We start from the raw sequence: 26,792 nt of genomic DNA on the forward strand, positions 1-26,792 counted from the left end.
TGGACTTTTAATTTTTTTGCATACTATATTGCATTACTAATTTTTTTTCTGCCTCTCATGTTTGACTTCCATTTTGTTCATGAACATGTATAGCTCTATCTATCTCTTTAATGTTATTAATTGAGCATGAATTATTTCTTTCTGATTCCCAGTCTATTTTTTTTGAATCTCATTATCTGGCATTATAAAGTACATTTTGAGGGCTGCATTTTTCCCGAGGACAATGACAAGTGTGCTAAAGGGGTAGGGGGAAAGGAGCACAAAGCTCAAAGGGTGTGGATGAAATGTTGGGCAGATATAGATGCCCTAACTCAACATCAATCACATCCTCCTCCTAGCATGCCTTTCTTTATAGTCAGGCAGGAAAACTAAAAATGACATTTCCAAGACTTCCTGGTAGTTGGTATGGGCATGACCAATCGTGTGCACTTAGCCAAGATGTAAATATGTAGAAAGGCATCCGTTTTGCTGGTACACACCATAGCAAACATGGCATTCCTGGTTCTCATTATAGCTGAAGTGCTGTATTACTAGAGTCAACAGTTGTGGTGGTGGCTTTCTCACTTCTCCATTGTTGCTAAGGTGGTGTCATCCTGGAGCCAGTGGTTAGAACAATGATCTCCAGCGTCCTCAGTTTTCTCATTGTGGAAAAGGCAGCACTTTCTTTGGCAAACTATTCTGCATTGTTGTTCATGCATCATAATGGGGAAAGCACCTGCTTTTTAAGCCTGCCTAATTATGATGCCAGCACCACATAGCTAGATCAAATCCCTTTCTGTAGACGGGCTGGAATGGTTGCCATTATCTATAGCTGAAGCCTGACCTATATACTTTGATTGAAATTCTTGGACCAGGCTACAAGAAAAAGAAAACAAATTCAAAATCATATTAATGATGAAGAAATATATTTTCCTCCATAATGTAAGTCCAGAAGTAGGAAGGATGCCAGGTTCAATCTGATCAGCTGCTGATGTCATCAGGAATTCGGTTCTCTATGTTTTTCACATTTGCTATAGTCAACTCCTTCCTTGTATTGTCATAAGATGGCAGCCTGTGATATTAGGGCCTTATGCTTTTTTGTTTATGTCTGGACAGAGGGGTGGGGATGAGAGAAGCTTGCTTCTCTATTCCAGAATCCCTGAACAAACTTCTCCTTGCTTTCCTTTGAACCAAATCATCTGCTACTTCTGAATTATTCACTGGCAAAGATCTTATTGTGGAATGATCATGAATGACTTTAACTAGCCATCAGAGTAGAATCAGTGTTGGGGAGTCAATGCCAGTGTCCACTGTAGTCATTCCACCTTTTCTTTCCTCTCTGTGCTCTCGCAGCTTTTTTTTCCAGCAAAGCTAGAACACAACGGGAAGCTGTAAGGGTTTTTGTGTTGGGTGTCAAATGATAATCAAAATGGCTGCTACTCTTGTGGGAATTTTTATCCCCCCTTCTGGGCTGCTTGGACATCCTCTTATACTAAGGTTAGAGATATTTGTGAGAAATTGTGGATTTCTGTGAATTTCTTTCCCTGCCAACAGCCCCTCACTCCTACCTCTACAAAGAGCTTCTGGATACCGTGGGGTTCCAACATGAGATGCACTGCCCAGTGCTGTGCAGATTCTTAGAAACTTCCATCTTTCTTTTGCTTAATTGCTTCTTATATATTTTTTGCTGGTATTAACTTGATTTTTGTAACCTGATTTTTGCTTTGCAAAGAGATTATGAGAAGTGGTTTCACTTCAACATTTTGCCTCAAAATTTTGAAATTTTAAAACATTCTTTTACTAGTGACTTTTAGATTTATTACATTTTGGCCAGTGGACATGATGTATAAAATTTCAGATATTTGGAACCTAGACTGTCAACTTGACCTAAAGATCATCATTAAAAAAAAAAAAAAGATTTCATGTATGCTATTAAATAGAATACGCTCTCTTATTATTGGTTATAAGTGTCCATATATATAATTATTCATATTATAGCCATTATATCCTATAAATCATCTCTATCCTTGGGATGTGTGTGTATGCATGCATGTGTGTGTTTGTCTGTTTTAGAGGAAGGTGTGTGTTGGACTCCCTATATCCTCTCATCTCAGACTCCAGGGACTTCCAAACACTTGTTCCCAGAGAGTGCAAAAGTTCTCTCTTTTTCCTAATCCAAATCTTGTACATTCTTGCCTTGTCATAATTGTCAATCCATATATCCAATTGACATTATAAAATAGAACACTTTTCAATCTACTGTGTCTGTTACATTAATAGCACTGAACAGTTTTCTCCAAGAACAGTGAGTGGTTTTGTGTAATTTCAGCATACATAGCCATGATTTTTCTAAAGCAAAGGCAGCCTCTTTCAAAGTAATAGACTCTTCACCTCTGAAAAAATAAACTTCTATTGACCCTTAAATGGCTGTGCCTTTACTTAAGAGAAAACAACAGTTACAAAAAATAAAATCTCCCTTCACATACATACAAGTAACCTATAGATGTGAATTTTTCTCTTTCTTAGATACACACAAAATTGTTACTGAAGGGGAGCTAGATCAATTGGCTCAGATTCGACCATTAATATTCAATTTTCATGAGCAATCAGCCATCAAAGATTGTTTGAAAATGCTTGAGAAAAAAGTAGCAGAATATGGTATCATCCAGGAGTTTATGGTAAATATTTTGGTCTTAACAAGAGTCTATATATGATTTCTTTTTCTGTATCATTACCAGAGAGTTCCCTGCCCCTTCCTCTTCCTCTCCCCTTCAACATTAGGTATGCTTTTTAAAGTAATAGGTGTACATGGTAAAAAAAATAGTCAAGTAGCATAAAAGAGTATAAATAGATAGAAAATCTCTCTCTCTCTCTTGACTTCCTGGGTCCCTTTCCGCTATTAAGTTTGTCACATAAATTTCCAGAAAAATTGTTGGCATGTACTTTACTTAGTCTTCTACCCTCTTGAAAAAATTTTACACATAAGATATGATTTCCAAATGTATTACCAGCATATATGGCTGTATCTCATTCTTTTTAAGTACTGCATGGTAGTTAATTATATGGATAAATACCTTAATTTCTTTGAGTTCAAGTGCTGCTTCCTTTTTAGAGCTTTTCTTCATGTGGCTTCAAGTACAATCAAGTGCTTGTAATTTACACTGGTGTCTCTGTATAATGGTCACATGCTATTTGATTACATGTCCTCTAACTATGCTGTTCACTTCTTAAGAATGAGTCCATTTTTCTATTCATCTTCATATTCTAATATCTGGAACATACTGAATGCTCAATAAATGTTTGTTGAATTCACACTTGATAAAGAAATTTTTTTGAAAAGAAGAATTCTTGATGTCCTAACTATATTTTTTTCAAAGGGTAAAGGGTAAATTGTGAGGCTGTTTATTTATTTATCTTTTTTGTTATCTTTGTTTATAAATTGATTGATTTATGAGTAGGTTCTAAGAAGTGAATATTTTATATTTCCTTTTTTTTATGAAAGAGAAAAAATAATGAAGTTCAAGTGGAAAAGTATCTCCAGAGAGTTTAACATTTTTTTAATCATAAAACTCATTGATTGGCGTCTCAAACTTGAGATATTTTATGTAGTACTTTTTACATGGGATTCTAACTTATACAATACGTTAAATAGCAAGTCACATCATGTAGGGGTTTAAGGATCAAGAGCCCTAAACAAAGGCAGAGTTCTTTTGTTTTTTGGTTACTGTAAATACATGACTTATATTTTTTACCTTTTAAAGGATTTAGAATTTAAGAATCTGCCTGGTGAGTTCATCTTTGGGAATCAACGAAGCAACAAAGAGAAAAACAGATACCGAGATATTCTTCCATGTAAGCTAAAAATGGTTTTGATTATTTTTCTGTTTACATTTGGGGAAAGGTAAAAAGAGAGTTGTATGGCTTTCTGCGTAAGACATTTTGGCCTGTGACCATGGTGAAGAGCTGTAGGAGCTGGCAGGGGTGGCCTGGGCATATTTTAGGATCCATTCTAGGATATGGGGAGGGTAAAGCCTTCTGCTTCTGGCATTTCCTCCAGCCACTGCCACAGGGTCACGTCCAGCAGGGCTTCAGCGTTGTTCTCATGCACTGCTACTTGTCAGACTGTGAACTGCCCAGAACATGAAGTCCGACAGTCTGAGACATCTACCACTTTTGGTACCCCAAGCCCTGACCCCCTTCCCTGGCAATTTTATTTAGACATACAAATACAATGGGGCTATGTATCTCCTTTGTCCTGGACGATAAAGCTATCGATCCACCCTCCAACAGAGGCTGCCCTTTGACTGTCCTCAGAGAGTCCTCCACGCTGCTTCCCTGCCCTCCCCACCCAGGTACTCACGGGATTTGCCTATCTCAGGTTGTCTGCAGATCAGAAACAAAACACAACAATGCAGTTTTATCTTTAGCAGGAAATCTTATTCCATGACTCATATTCCTTTCAAAGTCAAAATTTTTTCAAACTAAGTTTATCATTTCTCTTCCTCCAACTTGAGCCTCCTCCTATATTCTAAATCTTTTTTTAACACGATCACCTAGCTGTTCAAGCCAGAAATCTTTGGGTCACCTGCAGTATCCAAAAAGTCGTTGCAAATTCTTTTGATTCTACCATATTAATACCTCTAGAGTCCTCTCCCATCTCTGGATCCTCACTGCTGATGAGACTGAGATCGTTTCATTTCTCAGCTGGTTTCTGTCTTCTGTCTGCTGCCTCCCTTTCCCATCCATTCACAGCAGCTACTGAGATGATTTTCCTAAAATGCAAAACAGAACATCTTGCTACCTTTCAAAGCTCTTGCTTGCTGCTTTGTTGCTGTCATGGTGAAGTTCCTTAGCATGGCTTATGAAGTTTTCCTCTGTTTGCCATAGGACTTCTTTTGATTTCTGCAATTGATTCTCTTTTCCTTGCATCCATGGCTTTGAACCTGTGGTTCTTGCACAAACCATCTGTTCTCCGTTTTTGCTGAGGTGATTCCTGCTGCCTTTCATAGCGATCTCGGCAGTGCCTTCCCTGTTTTCCCCAAAGCTAGGCCTGGTGGTTTTCTAATAGTCAGATAGCATCTGTGACCACCATCTCCCACTTACCAAACTATATTTTAATTATTTTATTTCCTGTTTCTCCCACTAGATTTGAGGTAGTTATCATAAAAATCAGAGTAGAACACATTGACTGCTCTCATTAGGTAAATACTTTCATGTTTAATTGGTTCATTAAGATCTAAGATAATTTTATGATTATAAAATATGATGAATACTTTCCCAGGATGGTTAAAATAATTTATTCTGCTATCTTCTGTGGGGAGAGCATGTAGAATTACGTTGATGGATACTTCTAAAATTAAGGTAATGAACCACTATTAGACATTTTAGTAGGTAATACCAACAATTTGGTGCTACTCTGAGAGGTCAGAGGTCCCAATTACATAATTTCCATTCCTACATGTGCAGTTGGCCCTCAAGTAGACTGAAAGCAAATAGACCTTTAAAATGAGCCTCTCAGGATTATAAGAAGTTCATTTTAGGATATAGGGCACACATAACATTTAATCTGACTTGAATGATTTATTCTAGGTATAAAAAAGAGTGAAAACTGAAGAGATTAAAAGATGCAAAAAAGTAAAGTTAAATTACTAAAACTAAGGGAAATCATGTAAAAACTTTTCTGCTTTTCTTAAAAGAAAATAAACTGTAATTCAACCTGATTCTATTTTAAGGCCCACTGGTTTATCTTCCTCATAATATAGTGTAATTTAATATGAAAATTAGCCTACTTAAGTGACAATCATAGAAGGCTTCTTGGATTTCTTTACCACACATTTCTGGAATTTATAGAAAAATTTCCTGAAGATTCACATCAAGAAATTCAGGGAAATCATTTATTTGCCCTCCTCTTCAAATGCTGAGAACGCTAAATGGATGTACTCATATGTCTTTGGACAGTGCAAATAGTGGCAGTCTTCACTTTGCACAGTCCCAATATGCACAAATATCAGTTACTGTGTTTCATTAAATAACACCAGTCCCACAACCACATGATTTATATTTCAGTTGCCCAGATGTATTAACTGAGTAATTGTATGAAATAACGAATGTCACTGCTAGATCTTCAGTCCACAAGTCACTATGTAAATAACAGATATGTATCATAATCAATGACTAATCATGTCACTTCTTTAAAAATATGTTGGCAATAGCTAACAGCACCTGTTACTGATTTTGCACACAGCAGAACATGTAGCTGTGTTTTAGTGATACAGCAGAACATGTAGTTGTGTTGTCTCCTTGTCTTTCAATGATAAACCCCATGACATTTTATAAGAATGGATAATCAAAAGACAGAGATGAAACTACAGTAAGGAAATGAAAGTAATAATGCTGGGAATGAAATTTGAATTGAATGTAAATGGAGTTAGAGAAGAAACAGCTGACTGGGGACATGTTCACACTACCACCACTCGAGATCCTAGAGCTGCAAGAGGCACTTGTTGAAGGGGAACTTATTGACAAGAATGAGGAAAGTGGCTGTGACAAAAAGGATGTAGGTGACCCAGGGGGAGCGATGCTGGAAAAAAACTTCACATAAAGGAACTTTCGAGCTATTTCATGACAATATAAATGCAAAGTATAAAATAGTGGAAGATGATTCAAACTTAGAAGTTAGCCAAGGCATAGAAAAAAATACCCATTTTGTGTTGTAAGTTATATGACAAAAAAGACAAAGCAAATACTGTTGAAACTACTATGAATAAATTTTTGACAAATTAAATGCTTTAATTCTCAATGTTTCTAATGGTTAAAATTACGATATTCTAAATAAATATTAGTCTTGCTATTTTTTCACCTCTCTATAACAAGAAATAAGGGAGTTTTTAATGCATTCATAAAAATTTTGAAGGGCTGTGAAACAATCACAACTTTTCTTATTGATTATTAAGATCTTTTTTTATGATTTCAGCTTGTACAATCATATTTATGGCCCTGTACTACTGTGCAAAGCAAGAATGGCCTTTATTATGTAGTCCAGATATTTTCAAGTATAAAGATAGTAACTTGTATTCCTTTAACACTTTACAACTTACAAAGCATTTTAAAGGCCAAAAAAAGAGTGATGCCACATTGTATGTCAGGTTCTCTGACTCCTGGCTTAATATTAATACCTTTTCTGTTACTTGTCTCTGGATGAGATTCTACTCATAACTAATAAAAATAGTGACTTAGGTTTCTATTAGTTTTTACTTTTCAGAGCATGTTTACACATATCTCATTGAATACTCTCTAAAGTCCTGTGAGAGGGGCAGGGAAGATGGTAATATCTGAGTGTAAGGATGCAAGACAATAAGGAAAGGACAATCTCTCAACAAATGGTCTGGCCTTTACCTCACGTGTTATATAGAAATTAACTCAAAATAGATCATAGCCCTAATATTAGAATTAAAACCATAAAATTTCTGGAAGAAAACCTAAGAGAAAATTTTAATGTCCTTGGTTTTGGCAAAGTTTTCCTAAATATGACATAAAAACCCCAAATTATACAAGAAAAATAAGTAAATTGGATTTAATCAAATTAAAAACAGTTGCTCATCAAAGCATACTATCATAAAAACAAAAAGGCAAGTAACAGATTATAAGGAAAATACGTGAAAACATTTATCTGATAAGGGACATGTATTTAGAATGTATAAAGAATTAATTCCTACAACCCAAGAAGAGGATGAATTACCTAACAACAAATGAGCAAAAGATTTGAGCAACTACTTCTTGTAGGAAGATATATGGATGGCAAATAAATACATGAAAAGATGCTTAACATCATTAATTATTAGGAAAATTCAAACTGAAACAATGAGGTACCTCTTCACACCCACTGCAATGGAATAGAGTTTAACCGTTTCTTGTAATGGTAAGTGTATATGTACCTTATGGCTCAGCAGTTCTACTTCTGTGTTTTACCTAAGTGAAGTTAAAGCATTTGTCTGCATAAAGACTTGTATATGAATGTTCCTATCAGCTTTATTTGCAATAGCCAAGAACTGGAAACAGCTCAAATGTCCATCAGTGGAAGAGAGGATACACAAACTGTGGTATGTTCACACAATGGAATATGACTGTGTAATAAAAAACAACAAGCTAATGATACTTTCAACAACATGAATGAGTCTCAGAATGATTATGCTCAGTGAAAGAAGCCAGTCAAAGGAGTAGATGCTGTATGTTGTACACCAAATTGTTTCTTCCAAAATTTGTATGTTGAAGTTCTAACCCCTAGTATCACAGAATATGACCTTATTTGAAGATAGGACCTTTAAAGTGGTAATTAAGATAAAATGAGGCCCTTAGGGTGTGTCCTATTCCAATCCAATCCATCTGGTGTTCTTAGGAGAAAAGGAAATTAGGAATTACAGGAGATACCAGGGATGCAGAGGCACAGGGGAAAGGCCATGTGAGGACACAGCAAGAAGGCAGCCATCTGTAAGCCAAGGAGACAGGCCTCAGTAGAAACCAGGCTACCACCACCTTGATCTTTGGCTTATTCTCTATTATGTTGCTATAAAGGAATACCTGAGGCTGTGTAATTTATAAAGAAAAAGGGTTTATTTATCTCACAATTCTGCTGGCTGGAAGGTTCAAGATTGGGCATCTGGTGAGGGCCTCAGGCTGCTTCAACTCATGGTGGAAGGCAAGGGGAGCCGCTGTGTGCAGAGGCCATATCGCGAGAGAGGAAGCAAGAGAGAAGGGGAGATGCCAGGCTCTTTCTAACCAGCTCTTGTGGAACAAAAGGAGTGGGAACTCTCCCCACTAATTCTCATGAGGGATCCATGCCCATGACCCAAAAACCTCCCATGGGGAACAAATTATAACATGAGATTTGGATGGGACAAACATGCAAGCCATAGCATTCTATCCCTGGTCTCCCAAATCTCATGTTCTTCACACATTAAAAAATGCAATCATCTCTTCCCAATAGTCCCCCAAATTTATCTGGAGTTTCATATGAGATTCAAGATAAGTTCCTTATAGCTGTGAACCAGTAAAATTAAAAAATAAGTTATTTAATTCCAAGGTATAATGATAGTAGAGGCATTAGGTAAACATTCCCATTCTAAAAGGGAGATATTGACCAAAAGAAAGGGGTAGCAGGCCCCATGCAAGTCTGAAAGCCAGCAGGGAAGACATTAAACCCTAAAGCTCCAGAATAATCTCCCTTGACTCCATGTCCTGCATTCTGAACACACTGGTACAAGAGATGGGCTCCCAAAGCCTTGGCCAGCCTCACCCCCATGGCTTTGCTGGGTGCAGCCCACGTCACTGCTGTCATAGGTTAGAACTGAATGCCTGTAGCTTTTCCAGGCTGAGGTGGCACATTGCCAGTGGCTCTACCATTTTGCTGTCAGTCCCATGGCAACCTGGCTCCTGTGGCTCCAATGGGCATTGCCCTGGTGGTGACTCTCTAAAGTAACTCCAACCCAACATTTCCAGTAGGAAATGCCTACTGGAATTCCAGTAGGAAATGAGAGCCTCTACTAAGGCTCTCTGCAGTGGCTTTGCCCCTGCAGCAGGTTTCTGCCTGGCTCCCAGGCTTTCCAATACATTCCCTGAAATGGAGGTGGAAACTGCCAAGCCTCCATGTCTCTTGCATTCTGGGTGCCTGCAGACTTAACGCCATGTGGATGCCACCAAGGCTTAATTCTTAGGCCTTCAGGAGCAGTGGCCCAAGCTGTACCTGGGGCCACTTGAGCTACAGCTGGAGCTGGAGTGGCCAGGTCATGGGGAACAGCGTCCTGAGGTGGCACAAGACAGGGATGTACAGGGCAGTGGTGCCCCTAGGCCTGTCTCCCCAAACCAGTCTATTCTCCTAGACCTCAGGGACTGTGATGGGAGGGTGCCCGTGAAGATTTCTGAAATGCCTTCAGGAACTTTTTCCCGTTGTATTGACTATTAGCATCTTGCTCCCTTTTAGTCATGCTGATTTCTCTAGCAGAGGTCTCTCAGCTGCATCCTGGGACTCCTCTCCTGAAAATGCTCTTTTCTTCTTTACCACGTGGGCAGACTGTGAATTTTCAAACTTTATGCTCTGATTTCATTTTAATTATTAATTCTACCTTCAGATCATTCCTTTGCTGCTTTAACGGATGACAAACTGTTAAAAGTAGCCAAGCCACTTCTTGAATGCCTTGCTGCTTATACATTTCTTCTGCCAAGCATCCTCTTATGCTTGGCCTTCCACAAATCCCTAGGACATGGACAAAATGCAGCCAAGTTCTTTGCTGTGGTATAACAAGGCTGACTTTTTCTCCAATTCTCAATAAATTCCTCATTTCCATCTGACACCTTGTCAGCATGGCCTTTACTATCTATCTTTTTATCAGCATTTTTGATCACAATCCCTTAACCAATCTATAAGAAGTTTCAAAGTTTCCCTTGTTTTTTTTTGTCTTCTTCTGAGCCCTCCATACTCTTCCAACCTCTATCCATTACCCATTTTCAAAACTGCTCTTATTAATACATTTTCAGGTATCTTTATATCAGCAATGGCCCACTCCTCAATACCAATTTTCTGTCTTAGCCCATTTTGTGTTGCTATAAAGGAATACCCAAGACTAGGTAATTTATAAAGAAATTTATGTATTTATTTTTTTAGCTCACAGCTCTGCTGGCTGGAAGGTTCAAGATTGGGCATCTGGTGAGGGACTGGGGCTGTTTTCACTCATTTCAAGACAAAGGTGAGTCAGTATGTGCAGAAATGACATGGTGAGAGAGGAACAAGAGAAAGAGAGGGGAGGTTCCAGGCTGTTTTTAGCAACCAGCTCTAGTGGGAATGAAAATAGTGTGAACTCACTCACTTCCAAGGAAAGGCATGAATCTATTAAAGAGGGATCGTTGTGTGACCCAAACATCTACCATTAGGCCCCACCTCTAACATTAGGGATCAAATTTCAACATGAGGTTTAGAGGAAACAAACATTCAAACCATAACAATCTTGAACTTCCAGCCTCCAGAACTGTGAAAATAAATTTCAGTTGTTTAAGCCACTTAGTCTGGGGTATTTTGTTATGGTAGCCCTAACAAACTAATACATTGTATGCATCCATATATAAAATTCTAGAGAATTTGAATTAATTTGTATTGATATAAAGTGTATCAGTTGTTGCCTTGGGGCAGGATTGAAGCAAGACGTATAGATTGCAAAGAGGCATGAGAACATTTTTGCAGTGATGGAGATGTTCAGTTACCTTTGTTGTTGTGATGGTTTCACAGGTGCACACGTATGACAATTATACCATAATAAACTATTTAAAAGGAGGTTTGTGAGTGCAAAAGATATATTACACTTTTTCAAAATTTTGTACAGCTTACCATTATAATACAGAAAGCTGTGAAAATACCAGTTCTTTAAGGCATAGATTTAACAGGCATGTATATACTTTTGAAGATACTGCATATTTGTTTCTATTACTACCACCACCAATAACATAGTAGTAGCAGTAATAGTAATGCATTTGTTACTACGGTGTATTACTGATCTAAGTCCATCACAGATAGTTACGTTTAATCCTCACAACACCCCGTAGTGTTGGGAATGTTAGTGTCCTTGTTTCACAAAAAGGTTAAATAGGAGACAGATCTGGGATTCAAATCCACACTTCACCACCACTATGTGATAATGCTTCTCTGTATTAATTTTTTATACTACTAATAGATTTTTCTTGTGCAATGTTTTGTTTTCTATTTCAAGAAACAATTTTTAGCACTAAAAGATTCCTAGTCACTCTTTATATAGATATAAAACTATATTTTATAAGTTTTTTGGTGTTATTTCAGTTTCTTTCTATCTTTCCTTCATTTGAGGTTGCTGTGCTGATTCATTCGTTGTTTGGTTGGAGATGGTATAAGTAGTAGATATAGTCTCAAACTACTCCTATTTGGGCTATAGCTCCTTTTTTATCCTGATAAATGAATATCTTTGTTGATTTTAGGATTCTGGGATTTTAATCTTTTGCTCGCAGTTTCTCTGAGTGTTACTTTACTGTCCTCTAGCTTCCAGTGTTTTAGATGAAAATTCTAATTGTCATCTGACCCTTTTTCTTCATTAGAAATATATTATTTCATTCCAAAATCTTTACTTTTTTCCTTGTATTCAGGAATGTTACCAGGTGTGTTTCATTTCTGTCAGTGTCACCTAGAACTCATAGACCCTTTTAACTGGTCTTCCTTTGCTGTAAGAAAGTTTCTTCAGTTAGTAATTGCTCTTCTTCAATCTATTTTTGTCTTTCTTTTCTGGAGTGTCTATGAATTGTAAGGTTCTCCCTTATGAGGCTTTCATATTTTCTCTGATTATTTTTTTACTTCTGCCTCTTTGTAGTTTTGCACATGCCTTCTTTCTCTCTCTCTAGTTTTTGTTCTTAATTTCTTCTTTCACTTGGTCTTACAGGGAACTAATTTAAGTTTCAAGGAAAACCTTCCTCCTTCAAATTATCTGCTAAAATTTTTAGCTAGTGTGATGGTTAATTTATGTGTCAACTTGGCTAGGCCATGGTACCCAGACCGTTGGTCAAATATTAATCTAATATAGTTGTTGCCGTGAAGGTATGTTTTTAGATATGATTAACATTTGGATCAGTAAACTCTGAGTAAAGCTGATTAGCCTCCATGATGTGGCTGGGCCTGATCCAATCAGCAGAAGACATTGATAATAAAAGACTGAAGTCTTCCAGGGAAAAAGGAATTCTACCTCTTGACTGCCTTTGGCCTCAAGACTGAAACATCAGCTTTTCTCTGGGTCTTCAGCTTGCTGGGCTGCCCTGCAGAGTTTAGACTTGCCAGCCCCCACAATCACCTGAGCCAACTCCTTAAAGTAAATCTCTCTCATTGTGTATATACAGCCTGTTGATTCTATATCTCTGGAGAACCCAGAGTAATACAGATTTTGGTACTGAGAGTGATTCTAGAGGAACAGAATCTTAAGGATGAGTTTTATGAATTGGTTCTCTAACATGATAAGATTTAAAGGCCTTAAGGACTTCCTGGTAGTGAATAGAGCACACTGATAACCCACAGCGTGACGTGGCCAGGCGGATGTGAAAAACACTGCCATTGGATACTCCTATTCAAATACTTACAAGAAATAAGGTTCTGGGTGACTGTATTTGATAACTTAGAACATTTTGTCAAACTGGTGAGTACAGTGAGATTGGCTGGTTACTCCTAACATACCACTGGATGGAGGGCGAAAGAAATGAGCTTAAGGATTCGATTTCCCAGCTCAAGTGCCACAGAAATAACCTAAAAATTTCTTTCTGCCCTGAAAGGAACCCTTATATAACTGTAACTACAGGGCTGAGATTGCTGAGAACTAGACCCGAAGTCTCATCCTGAAAATGACTGGATTAAATTGCAAATTGAATTCCCAACCTTGTAGGTTGTCTGCTTTTAAAGTGAAGGCATTGACTGGAAAGAAATGGGACTGTGAAAATGAGAGTGGAGACGTATGGGGACAGCCTCTTGAAGCTGGGCATATCGAACCCCTGGGCTGTGTTGAGTCTCCTTGCAAGTAGAAGCAGCTACTCCACCCCTATCTGAAGAGATTAACCCTACTTTGCCTAAGGGGATGTTTATCATGTCCCCTGAGGTTGTTGCCTTGCAAGACAAAATATTTTCAACCCCTCACACCACACCCCCTCATTGCTTCTAGACCTATAACTAGACTTGAGTCCCAGCAGGTCCTGAAAGGAAAGGTGCAAGGTGTGACCCATGAGGCAGTGGGTTACGCTCTAAAGAACTACATGATTTTTCCAATTTATATAGATAGAAATCTGGGAAATATTTGTGAGGTTGGATATTAGGGTGTGAAGCAATGGTGGAAGGAACATAAATTCTGATATGGCTTAATTTATTGATGTGAGCCCACTAAGAAGAGATTTTAGATTTAATGTTGTAGCTTGGGGGGTTAGAAAGGGATCTAACAGTTTGGTTGGTTGGCTGAAACATGGACTAAAATGTAGCCTCCTCTAAATGACGATAAAATGCCAGAACTGCCTGTATGTGCTATAGAGGAAGGGATCCAAAGACTTAGGGAGATTGGAATGTTAGAGGGGATTTGTCATTTAAGACCTGCTCACACGACCGTAAGAAATATATTTGTGAGGGTGGTCCCAGCATCCTTGAAGAGCTCTGTGATTGCTCTTCTCTACAGGTCAGACATCACAGTGAAAATTGCTGTAACTGAATCAGGAAACCTGAATGCAGTGGGTGCCATTGGATCCCAGAGAGGCAGGGACCACGTGGTAGCACTTGATAGCCAAAGGCAAGGTGACGGCGGTTACAGAAAGAGAGAGCGGAGTCAAAGCAGCAATCAAAATAATCTGACCTATGGAGACCTATGATACTGACTAGTTGATCATGGTGTTGCTAGAACTGAACTAGATGGGAAGTCTACTTAATTCTTACTTGATCTGTATAAGCAAAAGAATTCCAGGTCAAGTGAATAAAAGTGTAAACTGAATCATAGAAACAGAGAGTCACAGCCCCTCAATCATTTCCCAGACTTGAGCCAGCTGGAGACTCAGAACTCCTTGAATGAATGAGAGGCCAGCCTGTGAGGAAGGTACACTGCCAAAATTTCATATTGTTAATCTTTCTCCCATTCCTACCCAAAGTTCCTGTGTACTGGGAAAAGGAAATAATCAGAACTTTGGAGACTACTGGACATTGGCTCTGAACTGACACTAATTCTAGGGGACCTGGAAGGTTGCTGTGGTCTACTGGTTAGAGTAGGGGCTTATGGAGGTCTGGGGATAAATGTAGTTTTAGTTCAACTCCATCTCAGAGTGGACACAGTAGGCACCTTAACCTATCTTGTGATTATTTCCTCAGTTCTGGAACGTACAATTGGAACAGACATACTCAGCAACTGGTAGAATCCCCACTTTAGTTCCCTGACCTGTGGAGGTAGGGCTATTATGGCAAAAAAGGCCAAGTGAAGGCCACTAGAACTGATTCTCCCTAGGAAAATAGTAAATTAAAAGCAATACTGCTTTCCTGGAGAGATTGCACATATTGGTGCCACCATCAGGACTTGAAGGGTGAAGGGGTGTGATTCCTACCACATCCCAATTCAACTCACATATTTGGCCTATACAGAGAAAAGATGGCTCCTGGAGAATGTCAGTGAATTACTGTAAGCTTACTCGGATGGTGACTCCAGTGTAGCTGTTATACCAGATGTGGTTTCATTGCTGTAGAAAGTTAACACATTCCCTGATACCTGGTATGTAGCTACTGAGCTGGCAAATGCTTTCTTCTCCATACCTATTATTACAGACCAGAAGCAGTTTGCTTTCAGCTGAAAAGGCCAGCAGTACACCTTACCTTCACCGTCCCACTTCAGGGGTCTGAAGAATCTTTACCCCTATGTTATATTTTAGTTTTCAGGGATCTCGATCACCTTTCCCTTTCGCAGGTGTTACACTGCTCTATAACATTGATGACACTATGCTGATTGGACCTACTGAGCAAGAAGTAGCAAAAACTCTAGACTTATTTGTAAGATGTTTGCATGTCTGAGGGTAGGAAATATATCCAACAAAAATTCAGTGGTCTTCTACCTCAGTGAAGTTTCTAGGAGTCCTGTGGTGTGGAGCATGTTGAGATAATCCTTTCTAAGGTGAAGCATAAATTGTTGCATCTGGCTCTTCCTATAACCAAACAGAGGCGCAATGCCTAGTGGGCCTCTTTGGATTTTGAAGGAAACACATACGTCATTTGGATGTGCTACTCTGGCCTATTTACCAAATGACTTGAAAAGCTGGTAGTTTTGAGTGGGACCCAGAACAAGTGAAAGCTCTGCAATAGGTCCAGGCTTCCATGCAAGCTGCTCTGTCACATGGGTTGTATGACCCAGTAGATTCAATGGTGCTTGAAGTGCCAGTGGCCAATAAAGGTGCTGTATGGAGCCTTTGGCAGGCATGTGGCGGTAAGTCACAGCACAGGCCCATAGGATTCCGGAGTAAAGTCCTGCCATCCCCTGCACACTCTCCTTTTGAGAGACAGCTTTTGGCCTGCTACTGGGCCTTAGTAGAGACTGCTAGGTAGAAAATACTTAACCACAGGCCACCAAGCCATAAAATTGGGCATACACAGCAGCACTCCATCATCAAATGAAAGTGGTAGATACAAAATTTGGCTCGAGCACGTCCTGAAGGTACAAGTAAGTTACATGAAGAAGCTGCCCAAATGTCCATGGCTCCCACTCCTGCTACTTTCCCTTCTCACTCCCAGCCTGCAGCTGTGGCCTCGTGAGGAGTTCCCTATGACCAGTTGACAGAGAAAGAGAAGACGTGGACCTGATTTACAGACGGTTCTGCATGATACGCAAGTACTACACAGAAGAGGACAACTGTAGCACTCCGGCCAGTTTGTCGAGACATCTCTGAAAGACAGTGTGGAACGGAAATACTCCCAGTGGGCAGAACTTTGAGCAGTGCACTTGGTTGTTTATTTTGCTTAGAGAAGTGGCCAGAAGTATAACTTTATACTGATTCATGGTATAGCTTAGCTGGAAGGGTAAAAAATACGAAGATGTTTGTATACTGTGCTCAAAAAAGGGTGACCTCAGCAGAGGAGGACTTTCCTAATCAAGTGGATAGGATGACTCATTCTGTGCATATCAGTCAGACTGTTTCTCCAGCCATGCCCTGTCATTGCCCAAGGGTCTCACGAACAAAGTGGCCATGGTGGCAGGGATAGGCTATATTTACGTATGGGCTCAGCAAGGCAGAGTTGCACTCGGTAAGGCTGACCTGGCTACAGCCACTGCTGAGTACTCAACCTGCCAGCAGCAGAGACCAACATTGAGTCCCTGATATGGCACCACTCCCTGGGGTGATCAGCCAGCTATCTGACGGCAGGTTGATTACACTGGACCACTTCCATCGCGTAAGGAACAGTGCTTTTTTTCTTACTAGAATAGACAATTACTCTGGATATGGATCTGCCTTCCCTTCATGCAATGCTTCTGCCAAATTTACCATCCGTGGAGCTATCGAGTGCCTTATCCACCATCACGATATTCCACACAGCACTGCCTCTGATCAAGGGGGAACTCACTTTGTCGCAAATGGTTGGTGGCGAAGCGCCCTTGCTTATGAAATCCACTGGTCTTATCATATTCCTTATCATCCTGAAGCAGCTGGCTTGAGAGAATGGTTGAATGGCCTTTGGAAGACTCAATTACAATGCCAGCTAGGTGGCAATACCATGTAGGGCTGGGGTGGTGTTCTCTAGGAGGCTATATATGTCCCAAATCAGTGTCCAATATATGATGGCGTTTCTGCCATAGCCAGGATTGAAGAGTCAAGGGGTGGAAAGAGGAGGGCCACCACTTAGCATGATCCCTAGTGCTCCACTAGCATGATTTTTGCCTCCTGTCCCTGTGACCTTGTGCTCTGCTGGTCTAGAGGTCTTAGTGGCTCTCTTCATTAAAGTAGCCTGGCACATGAGCCTTTACATTTGCAAACTTGAGTCTTCCTTGAGAGGCGATAGGGCATGAAATTATTTTTGGACTGGAGTCTAGATTTACTTGAGCTGTGGAGTCTAGAAGAAGTGCTGCATAATATGGGACAAATTGCTTAGTACAGATTCCTTAACTGAGAAGCAGGAATATTATAGCGCCTCCCTTCAAGGATTGTTTTGGAGCTGACAGGGTGATGTCTACACAGTATGGTGCTGCTTGGACCTGATATGCACAACATTCTGCTACTGTCTCTTCTGTTTAGCGAGCTTTCCTGTGATCACTTAGGTTCTTTATTTCCTGCTGTATATTCCATAGTTTGCTTCTGAAATTCCTTTTTTATGTTCCCTTTGTATGTTATCAATTTTAATCATTATTGTCATTTTTAAATCTTTTTTTTTTTCTGGGTTCTGAGAAAATTCTTTAAGCCAGTTTTCTAAATCACTAATTTGTTTTTCTGTTCAATTTCTACTTTAGGGGTTTGAGTTATGTAATTGTGGTTTTTATCTGAAAACAAGATTTTATTATTTTAGATATTTGATTTACACATTTAATCTCCCTTTTCAAAATTAAAAAGAATGCTATTCTTCTATATAGTAGTTCATACTCTCTATTTAGATACTAAAATAACTACTGGTAACATTTGGATGAATACTTTCCAGGTTTTTTATTATTATGTGATATATATTATATATGTATCATATATCATATATTATCATATACAAACATATATGATGAAATATCTTACTATAATACTGTTGTTACCTCCTTCATAATTTAATAAGGTAACATCAGTAAACATATATATCATCCTTTTAAGTAATAAAATAATGTTCTATTGAATTTTATTTAAAATACAAAAAGTTTTTACCATATTCTCACTGTTTATAGAAAGGAAAACATTTGCTCTGATTACTTAGAATGGTCTTCCTTTTTGAAATGCTAGGTATCTTCATATATTTAGCAATCGTTTTTCCTATTCATTTATATTTGCAAGGGAAGGTATCTGTGTGCTATGTTGGAATTTGAGGAGAGTTCTGTCAGAAATAGTGTAAGTCTCTCTCAGTTCTTGTTGTCACAGCATATTTGCTAGGTAAGTGGCACAGGTGGTTCTGAGTAGCAGGGAGAGGTTATGGGTGAGAGACCTGCCTGGCAGGGAGGGGCCCTCCTTTTCTGTGTGTGTTCTGTTCTCAACACGGGGATGGTGGTGGAGCCAGAGCTTCAGATGTCTATGTCAAGTGACGAAGGAACTCCTGGGGCAGTGAAATGCATTATTATTTAGTGGGCCAAGTAGCTGGTTTCCCCTCTCATATTTATTATAACAGTCTATGTTAGATGAGTCCCATGTGACTTTGAGCAAATCTCCGTGGTAGCATCCCTTCACCACAGTGCCTTTGCTTTGATTATGTGTCACTGCACCAGGAATGGACATAAAAGCTGGCCATCTCCTGCGGGGGGCACTGGTGGAATTCCATTAATCCTAGGATTTGTCTCCAACTATCACCATCCATTTTTTTAACCCTGACCCCTGCTGCTCTGGGTTGGCGGGTTTCCCAGATTTGTAGGAGAATGTCATTCATTTACTGCCCCAGAGGGCTCTTCCTTTGCTGTGTTCAGTTGCAAACTAGTAGATACCTCCCACGGCCTAATTCTGCCTATACGATATCTAACAGAAATTTCTCAAAGTGCCTGGATGCTAATGGCATCCTTCTGTATTTATTAAAAACTGATAAAAAATAAAACCTCCCCTAATTCTGTATTTCTTAGGTCATGCCAATAGGTTTTGGGGAGGGAAGAATTTTAACTGATGAGCTCAAATAACCCTTTTGAAAAGAAACTTCTATGCCATCTTTTCTGTCGGTCAAAGAGATATGTGGATTTACCTATATGAAATGCTTCATGAAGTGTGGGTGTGTTGCATCTCCCTCCTTTCCTCTATCCACTGGATGTTTCTGTTTCTGTAACAGATGATTCGACACGCGTTCCTCTTGGAAAAGGCAAGGACTACATCAATGCTAGCTATATTAGAATAGTCAATTATGAAGAAGAGTATTTTTATATCGCTTCCCAAGGACCACTGCCAGGCACCGTAGATGACTTTTGGCAAATGGTTTTTGAAAATAATTCTAATATTATTGCCATGATAACCAGAGAGATAGAAGGTGGAATTATCAAATGCTATCATTACTGGCCCACTTCTCCGAAGAAGCCTTTGGAATTGAAATGCTTCCGTATCTTCCTGGAGAACTACCAGATACTTCAGTATTTCACCATTCGAATGTTTCAAATTGTGGAGAAGTCCGTAAGTCTTTAAAAAATCAGTATTAGATGTATGTTTCACTACACAAGCAGATGTGTTAGGACCAGAAGTTAAGAAAAGGACAGAAAACAGACTGAGGGTACTTTTTTAGGTAAATTTTTACTTTTCTCTGGGACCAGAAACTAAGCCACCACTATTTTTGCTTCTGCTTAACCAGGCTCTGACTAAAAAGAAGGAAAAATTGGAAAGGAGAATTGGGGTGGGGAGAGTGAGTATTAGAAGTTGTCTCATCCTAGGGTGTAATTCAACTGTTTCTGCAGAATATAGAAGATGTTTTGAGTACTTAGGGTGTGCCGATATCTGAGCTGCACACAGAGGTACTTACTGAGTAGTGGAGAGGGTGGTACACTCACTGATACCTCGGTTACTGTGGTCAGTGGTAATTTGAGATTGTAAGGGATACTTTGGGGGTTCATAAGGGAAGTACTTAGCTTAGCTTCTGGTTTTTGGGGGAGGTTTACTGGAGGAGGTGACATCTGGTTTGAGAATGACCCAAATGAGAAAAATGGAAGGAGGAAGTAGGTAATCATATATTAAATAGGATGGAGTATATAGAGAGAAATATAAATAGTTAAGTATTTCTGGAATGCAAAAGTTTAATGCCAGGGAGTAATGAGAGATGAGGCTACAGAAAGTAAGCAAGGGTAAGCTGGAACATGAAATGTCTTAGATTTCAGCTAGGGAGCATGAAATTTATTATGAAGATAATTGGGAGACATTGAAGAAGTTTGGTAAGAGTGGCATGATCAACTAGGGCATTTGGCATTGGCATGGAAAGCACAGACAATGGTGTTTTGCAGATAAAACTGACTGGTAGATATACATGACTTATGACTTGTGACTTATAGGTAACAGGAGGGGTTGGAAATTATGCTATTCAAGATGGTAACCACATGTGGCTACTTACATTTAAATTTAAGTTATTTAAATTTATATAACATAACAAATTCAGTTCCTTACTTGTAGTAGCCACATTTCTAGTGCTGTTAGTCACATGTTATGAGTGGCTATCATATTGAACACATAGATTTAGAACATTTGTATCACCATAGGAAATTCTGTTGGAAAGCATTGATCTAGAATAATTCATGGATTTCTTTGCTCAAGTAGATTTGGAAAATAGGAAAGGAATGGTTTACAGGAGAAAGTAATGAGTTATATTGCTCTAGTGGACTGAATTAGCAGGTAGGTGATCCATGTGTTCAACAGGAGTGAAGGGAGTAGGAGTTGAACAGGAAGCTTGAAGACAGTGGTGAGGTTTGGAGTCATCGCCAAAGAGGTTGATTGGTGCACAGACAATAACCAGGAAAAGAGTAACCGAGTGATGCTGAGGTTGGACCTATAACTTTGCAATAGCAACAAAATATGCAACTATGTGATTATTTGCTTTACAGCAGCATAATTTATGGGATCACTGAACACAGGTATGGGACTGACCCAGAGTGAGATGTTGTCTAGTACATGTGGCAAGATGCAAAAGATCAAAAGAGTTGAGAGTTTGGTAAAGAGAATGATTCAGATTATCAGCCACGAAGTCAAAATCATTTAGGGATATGAATGGAATCAGGGGGCCAGTCAACTAGAGGTAAATGGAGGATGGGAAGGACTGGGGATCTCCATTTGGCCACATTGTTGTGTGAAGCACAAATGAGGTGGTAGCATAAGAGCTTCTGGTCATAAATTGATGACTGGAGTTATAGAGCTGGGAAATTTTTGATACTGGATGATGATAAGTCCAAGGAGTGGTCATCATTGTGGGAACAAGAAGAAAGGAGGTGATCTCCCCTGCAAGAGAGAAATAAAAATGTCATGAGGTTAGTGTCTACAGGGCTGATGAGAAACTGGATTTGCCTTGGACGATGCCAGAATATGTGGCAGGGAGAAGACTAGGATCTTCAGTGAATGTGGAGGCTTGACCAGGAGGTTTAGCCACTTGGTTATGGCAATGAGAAGATGAAGCTAAGAGGCATGAAACTCACAAGGAAGAAGGGTTTGTATACAAGGAAAAGGAATGATGAATTGCAAAAAGTAGGCAGCCAGGAATGTCTTGAATGCTTCTTCCACTTTCCTGGGATAGAAGACAGACAGTCTTAACTCTTAGAACACTTAGAGTCTAGTAGGGAAGGAAGACGCTAAAGTAGTCACTTCCAAATGACATGTGTGCTTGGAGAATATAGGCCAGATGGGAGGCACAGAGCAATGGTCTCTCTGCAAGGTCAACTTACAGAGCCATGGCAAGAAGGTGACCTTTGGGCTGAGGCCCACAAGCTTCACAACCACGGGTTTACTTTGGAGAGTCTGCATCATGGGCACCGTTTTCATGGCATCAGGTAAGGAAATCTATGAGGTCCACCTCTGTGCAGATTCTCAATGGTCAGTGGTGATAGGAGAGATTTAGCACCTGAAATACATGATATGGCGACAGCAATCCTCAACTTAGTGCCTTTGCAAGATTTTCAAGTGTTTCCCCTCATTTAGTTTCATGTAGCAGTGATTCAGACTTGAGTTTTCTATTTGATGTTAAGTTCAAAGAGGTTTTAAATATAACCCCTCCTTCCCCCTGCCAGTTACAGATTTCTGCCACTGTAGAATGCCATATAATACAGAAATCATCAATAACCTAAGTGACTTGGGTGTTTTCTAGCTTTATGATTCTAGGTAGAAAATTATACTAAATAAGTCAGTATAGGATTAGAGTTCTCCAGAGAAACACAACCACTAGCACATATAGGAATAGAGGGAGAGCCTGCTTTTCAGGAACTGGCTGAAGTGACTGTGGAAGGTTGGCGAATCCACAGGGTGGAGCAGTGGGCTGGAAACCGAGGGAGGAATTGCAGTCTGGGTGCAGAGCAGCCGCTGGCAGAGTTGCTTCTTGCTCACGGCAGGCTGGTCTTCGTTCTGTCAAGGCCTTCAACGGGTTAGACGAGGCCAGCCACATTATGGAGGGTAATCTGCTTTAATCGCTTCTTGCTCACAGCAGACTGGTCTTCGTTCTGTCAAGGCCTTCAACAGGTTAGAAGAGGCCAGCCATATTATGGAGGGTAATCTGCTTTAATCAAAGTTTGCCTATTTAAACGCTAATCACATCCAAAAATGCCTTCACAGAAATATCTGGAATAATGTTTGACCAAATATCTGGGTACTGTAGACCAGCCAAGTTGACACAAAATTAACCATCACAAATTTCAGTAGTTACTTTGGATTAGAATAGGGCTCTGAACACCAGCATCTTTGTTCAGGACACTTAGGAAAAAGAGGTACATGAGGCAGAAGCAGAAGAGGAGCAAGAAACCCATTCTGAGTTTTCCCACGTGGGTTCCAAGTAAGCTATGACGAGGGCCCTGCACTGAGGAAAGGGTGACGATCCCTTTGGGTGGGATTTGGGTGAACTCAAAGTGCTTCATCTGCCAGCCCTGAGGAGAGTTTCACGACTCCGCTTCCAGGGGGCTTAGCACAAGAGTAGGGCCCACAGTCTACTCTCAGGGTCAGTAACTACTCTGTCCTCATTGCCAGAAGAGGTTGGTGCCTCCCTGGTCAGGCACCTGCCTATTTTAATCAAATTTAGTGTATAACATTTACGTGAAGACAGGTTGCCTTTTGGTCTTATTCCTAACACATCAGCCCATCTTTTATTCTGTTTTGAAATCTTGGCTTTCCTGCAGCCTCATGGTGCAGAGGAAAGTGGTAGGTTGGGATGCAGGAGGCCTGAATTTCAGTGCCAGCTCTAAACATGGGAGTCTTGACCTAGCATGCATCTTAATCCCCTCAGCCTTACTCTTTTATTTGTAAAATGGAGGTAAAATAGTGCCTACTGGAAGCGGTTGATGTGAGGATTAAATGAGGTAATGTATATGAAGCCCCTACATTTACTGGCACATAGTAACTATTAGTGTTCTTATTTGTATTATTGTTACTGTGTTCTCCTTTGTAAAATGGAGAAAACTATTCCTGGTTACTTTCGGAATTCTTAAAAACATCAAAATGAGGTTTGAGTACTCTTTGAAAGCTCTGTATAATACCAATATAATACCATATAGCCATTATTATTATTATTGGTATATTAAAAATTGAAAGGAGATCTCTAATATAAGAAATTGATGAATCTCTCTCTGTCTCTCTCTCTCTCTAACAGACCGGAACTAGTCACTTGGTAAAACACTTGCAGTTCACCAAGTGGCCAGACCATGGCACTCCTGCCTCAGTAGACGGTTTCATAAAGTACGTTCGTTATGTGAGGAAGAGCCACCTTATGGGACCCTTGGTTGTTCACTGCAGTGCTGGCGTAGGCCGGACGGGGGTGTTCCTGTGTGTGGATGTCGTGTTCTGTGCCATTGAAAAGAACTACTCAGTAAGTGTGGGAATCGATGTTGGCAAACACACTACTTTTAACAGCCTGACAATATTGGAAGACTGATATTCAGCCTTCAAGAGCAACTTGGTAAATGGAAAGCACATGTGTGTCAGATACTTGGTTCTACTGAGCTCGCTGCAGGTTGCTGGGGTGGTTGTGAGGATTAAAGCACCTAATGTCAAAAAATGGCTCAGAACACAGTAGATACACAGTAAATCTGAGTGCATTTTCCTTTTCCTTCGCTCCACCCCCACACATGGTTTTTAGAACTTGCTAGAGGATGTTGCTGAAATGTGCCTGTTTTTAATGAACATAAATAACATGCACATGAGCGTGTTAGAAAAAGATGCCTACTTCAGAGTTAATGAGAGGTCTCTGGGTTTATGACTGCCAGCTTGCCACATGCTTTAGATTTTGGTGACTTTGTATAAATTGTTCATCCTCTCTCAAACCTCCAGTTTTCATGTAAAATAAGGATAATAATATTGTTGGGTTTGACTCAGTCACTAATAATCCTTTACTATCCTCCTTAATTTGGAACCAGCTAAGAGAGAGAGACAGGAATCAGACTATTTTCTGTATTATTATCTTTTTATTTTTCAAATTTTATTTATTAAAATAGATCACATCTGTGTTCTTTTTTCCTTTTATTTTTAGTTGACATGTGAGAATTGTACATAGTTACTGGGTACAGAGTGACATTTCAATATGTATAGACTATGTGTAATAATCAGAGTAATTAGCATATCTGTCACCTCTAGCATTTATCGTTTTTTTTGTGTTGAGAACATTCAATGTCCTCCTTGTAGCTTTCTGAAAATGTACAATAAATTATACTTAATCACATTCATCCTACAGTGCTATAGAACACCAGAAGTCATTTCTCCTATCTAGCTGTAATTTAGTATCTGTTAACCAACCTGTCTCCATTGTCCTCTCCCTCCTGCACTTCCCAACCTCTATTAACCACAATTCTGCTCTCTATTTCCATGAACTCAATTATTTTTAGCACCCACATATGAATGAGAACATACGATATTTACCTTTCTGTGCCTGACTTATTTCTTTTAACATAATGCCCTCCAGGCTTGTCCATGAATGACAGTATATCATTATTTAATATGGCTGAATAGAATCCCATGGTGTATATACACTAGATTTTCTTTATCTATTCATCTGTTGATGGACTTTTAGGTTGATTCCGTATCTTAGCTGTTGTGCATAGTGCTGCAATAAGCATAAGGGTACAGTTATCCCTTTGATATACTGATCTCCTTTTCTTTGTATAAATACCCAGTGGTAGCATCGCTGGATCATATAGTAATTCTATTTTTAGTTTTTACAGAAATCTCCACAGTGTTTTCCATAATGGCCGTACTAATTTACATTTCCACCAGCAGTGTCTAAGAGCTCCAATTTCACTGCATCCCTACAAACATTTGTTATTTTTTGTCTTTTTGATAATAGCCATTAAAACTGGGGTGAGATTATATCTCATCATGGTTTTGATTTGAATTTTCCTGATGATTCATGATGTTGAAATTTTTTCATATATTTCTTGGCCATTTGTATGTCTTATCTCAAGAAATATGTGTTTAGATGTTTTGGCCACTTTTTAATCAGGCTGTTTATTTGTTGCTGTTGAGTTGTGTGAGTTCATTTTATATTCTAGATATTAACCTTTTGTTCTAGGAATAGTTTGAAAATACTTTCTCCCATCATGTGGGTTGTCTCTTCAATTTATTACATGTTTCCTTTGGTGTGTAGAAGCCTTTAGTTTAATACAGTGTCATTTGTCTATTATTGTTTTTGTTTTCTATGTTTTTGGAGTCTTCACCATAAAATCATTGCCTAGATCAATGTACTGAAGCATTTCCTCTATGTTTTCTTCTAGTAGTTTTATAGTTTATGGTCTTGTGTTTAAGTTTTTAATCTATTTTGAGTTGATTTTGGTAAATGGTAATAAGTAGGGGTCTAGTTTCATTATTCTGCATATGGATATCCAGTTTTCCCAGTACCATTTATTGAAGAGGGTATTCTTTCTCTAATGTATGTTGTTTGCCCCTTTGTCAAAAGTCAGTTGGCTGTAAATGCATGGATTTATATATGGGTTCTCTATTCTGTTCCATGTTCTATGTGTCTGTTTTTGTACTCAAACCATGCTGTTTTGTTTACTATAGCTGTGTAGGGTATTTTGAAATCAGGTAATATGATGTCGCCAGCGTTGTTCTTTCTGCTTTGGCTATTTGGGGTCTTTCATAGTTCCATATGAATTTCAGGATTCTTTTTCTGTTTCTATGAAGAATGTCATTGGTGTTTTGATAGGGATTGCACTGAATCTGTAAATTTCTTTGGGTAATATGGGCATTTTAACAATATTAACTCTTCTAATCCATGAGCATGGGATGTCTTTCATTTATCTTTGTTCTCTTCAATTTCTTTCATCAGTGTATTACAGTTTTCATTGTACAGGTCTTTCACCTTTTTGGTTAAATTTGTTCTTAGGTATCTTTTTGAGCTATTGCAAATGAAATAGCCTTATTTCTTTTTCAGCTGGTTAGTTATTGATATATAAAAAAGTCACTGATTTTTATTTGTGGATTTTTTTAATCCTGCA

The 26,792-nt window shown here is 39.1% G+C and overlaps 1 protein-coding gene across 2 annotated transcripts in view; it reads left to right on the forward strand.

Moving 5' to 3' along the window:
- The window catches only part of PTPN20 (protein tyrosine phosphatase non-receptor type 20), a 102,429-nt gene that overhangs the window by 64,055 nt on the left and 11,582 nt on the right, over window positions 1–26,792 (forward strand). For both annotated transcript variants that reach the window (XM_045567828.1, XM_045567827.1), the window contains 4 exons: window positions 2,506–2,657; window positions 3,741–3,831; window positions 19,472–19,806; window positions 23,957–24,172. In XM_045567828.1, the coding sequence (XP_045423784.1) occupies window positions 2,506–2,657; window positions 3,741–3,831; window positions 19,472–19,806; window positions 23,957–24,172 (794 nt within the window). The remainder of the gene's footprint in view (window positions 1–2,505; window positions 2,658–3,740; window positions 3,832–19,471; window positions 19,807–23,956; window positions 24,173–26,792) is intronic.

The sequence above is a fragment of the Lemur catta genome, chromosome 14 (genome assembly GCF_020740605.2).
Source record: "Lemur catta isolate mLemCat1 chromosome 14, mLemCat1.pri, whole genome shotgun sequence".
Lineage (NCBI taxonomy): Eukaryota > Metazoa > Chordata > Mammalia > Primates > Lemuridae > Lemur > Lemur catta.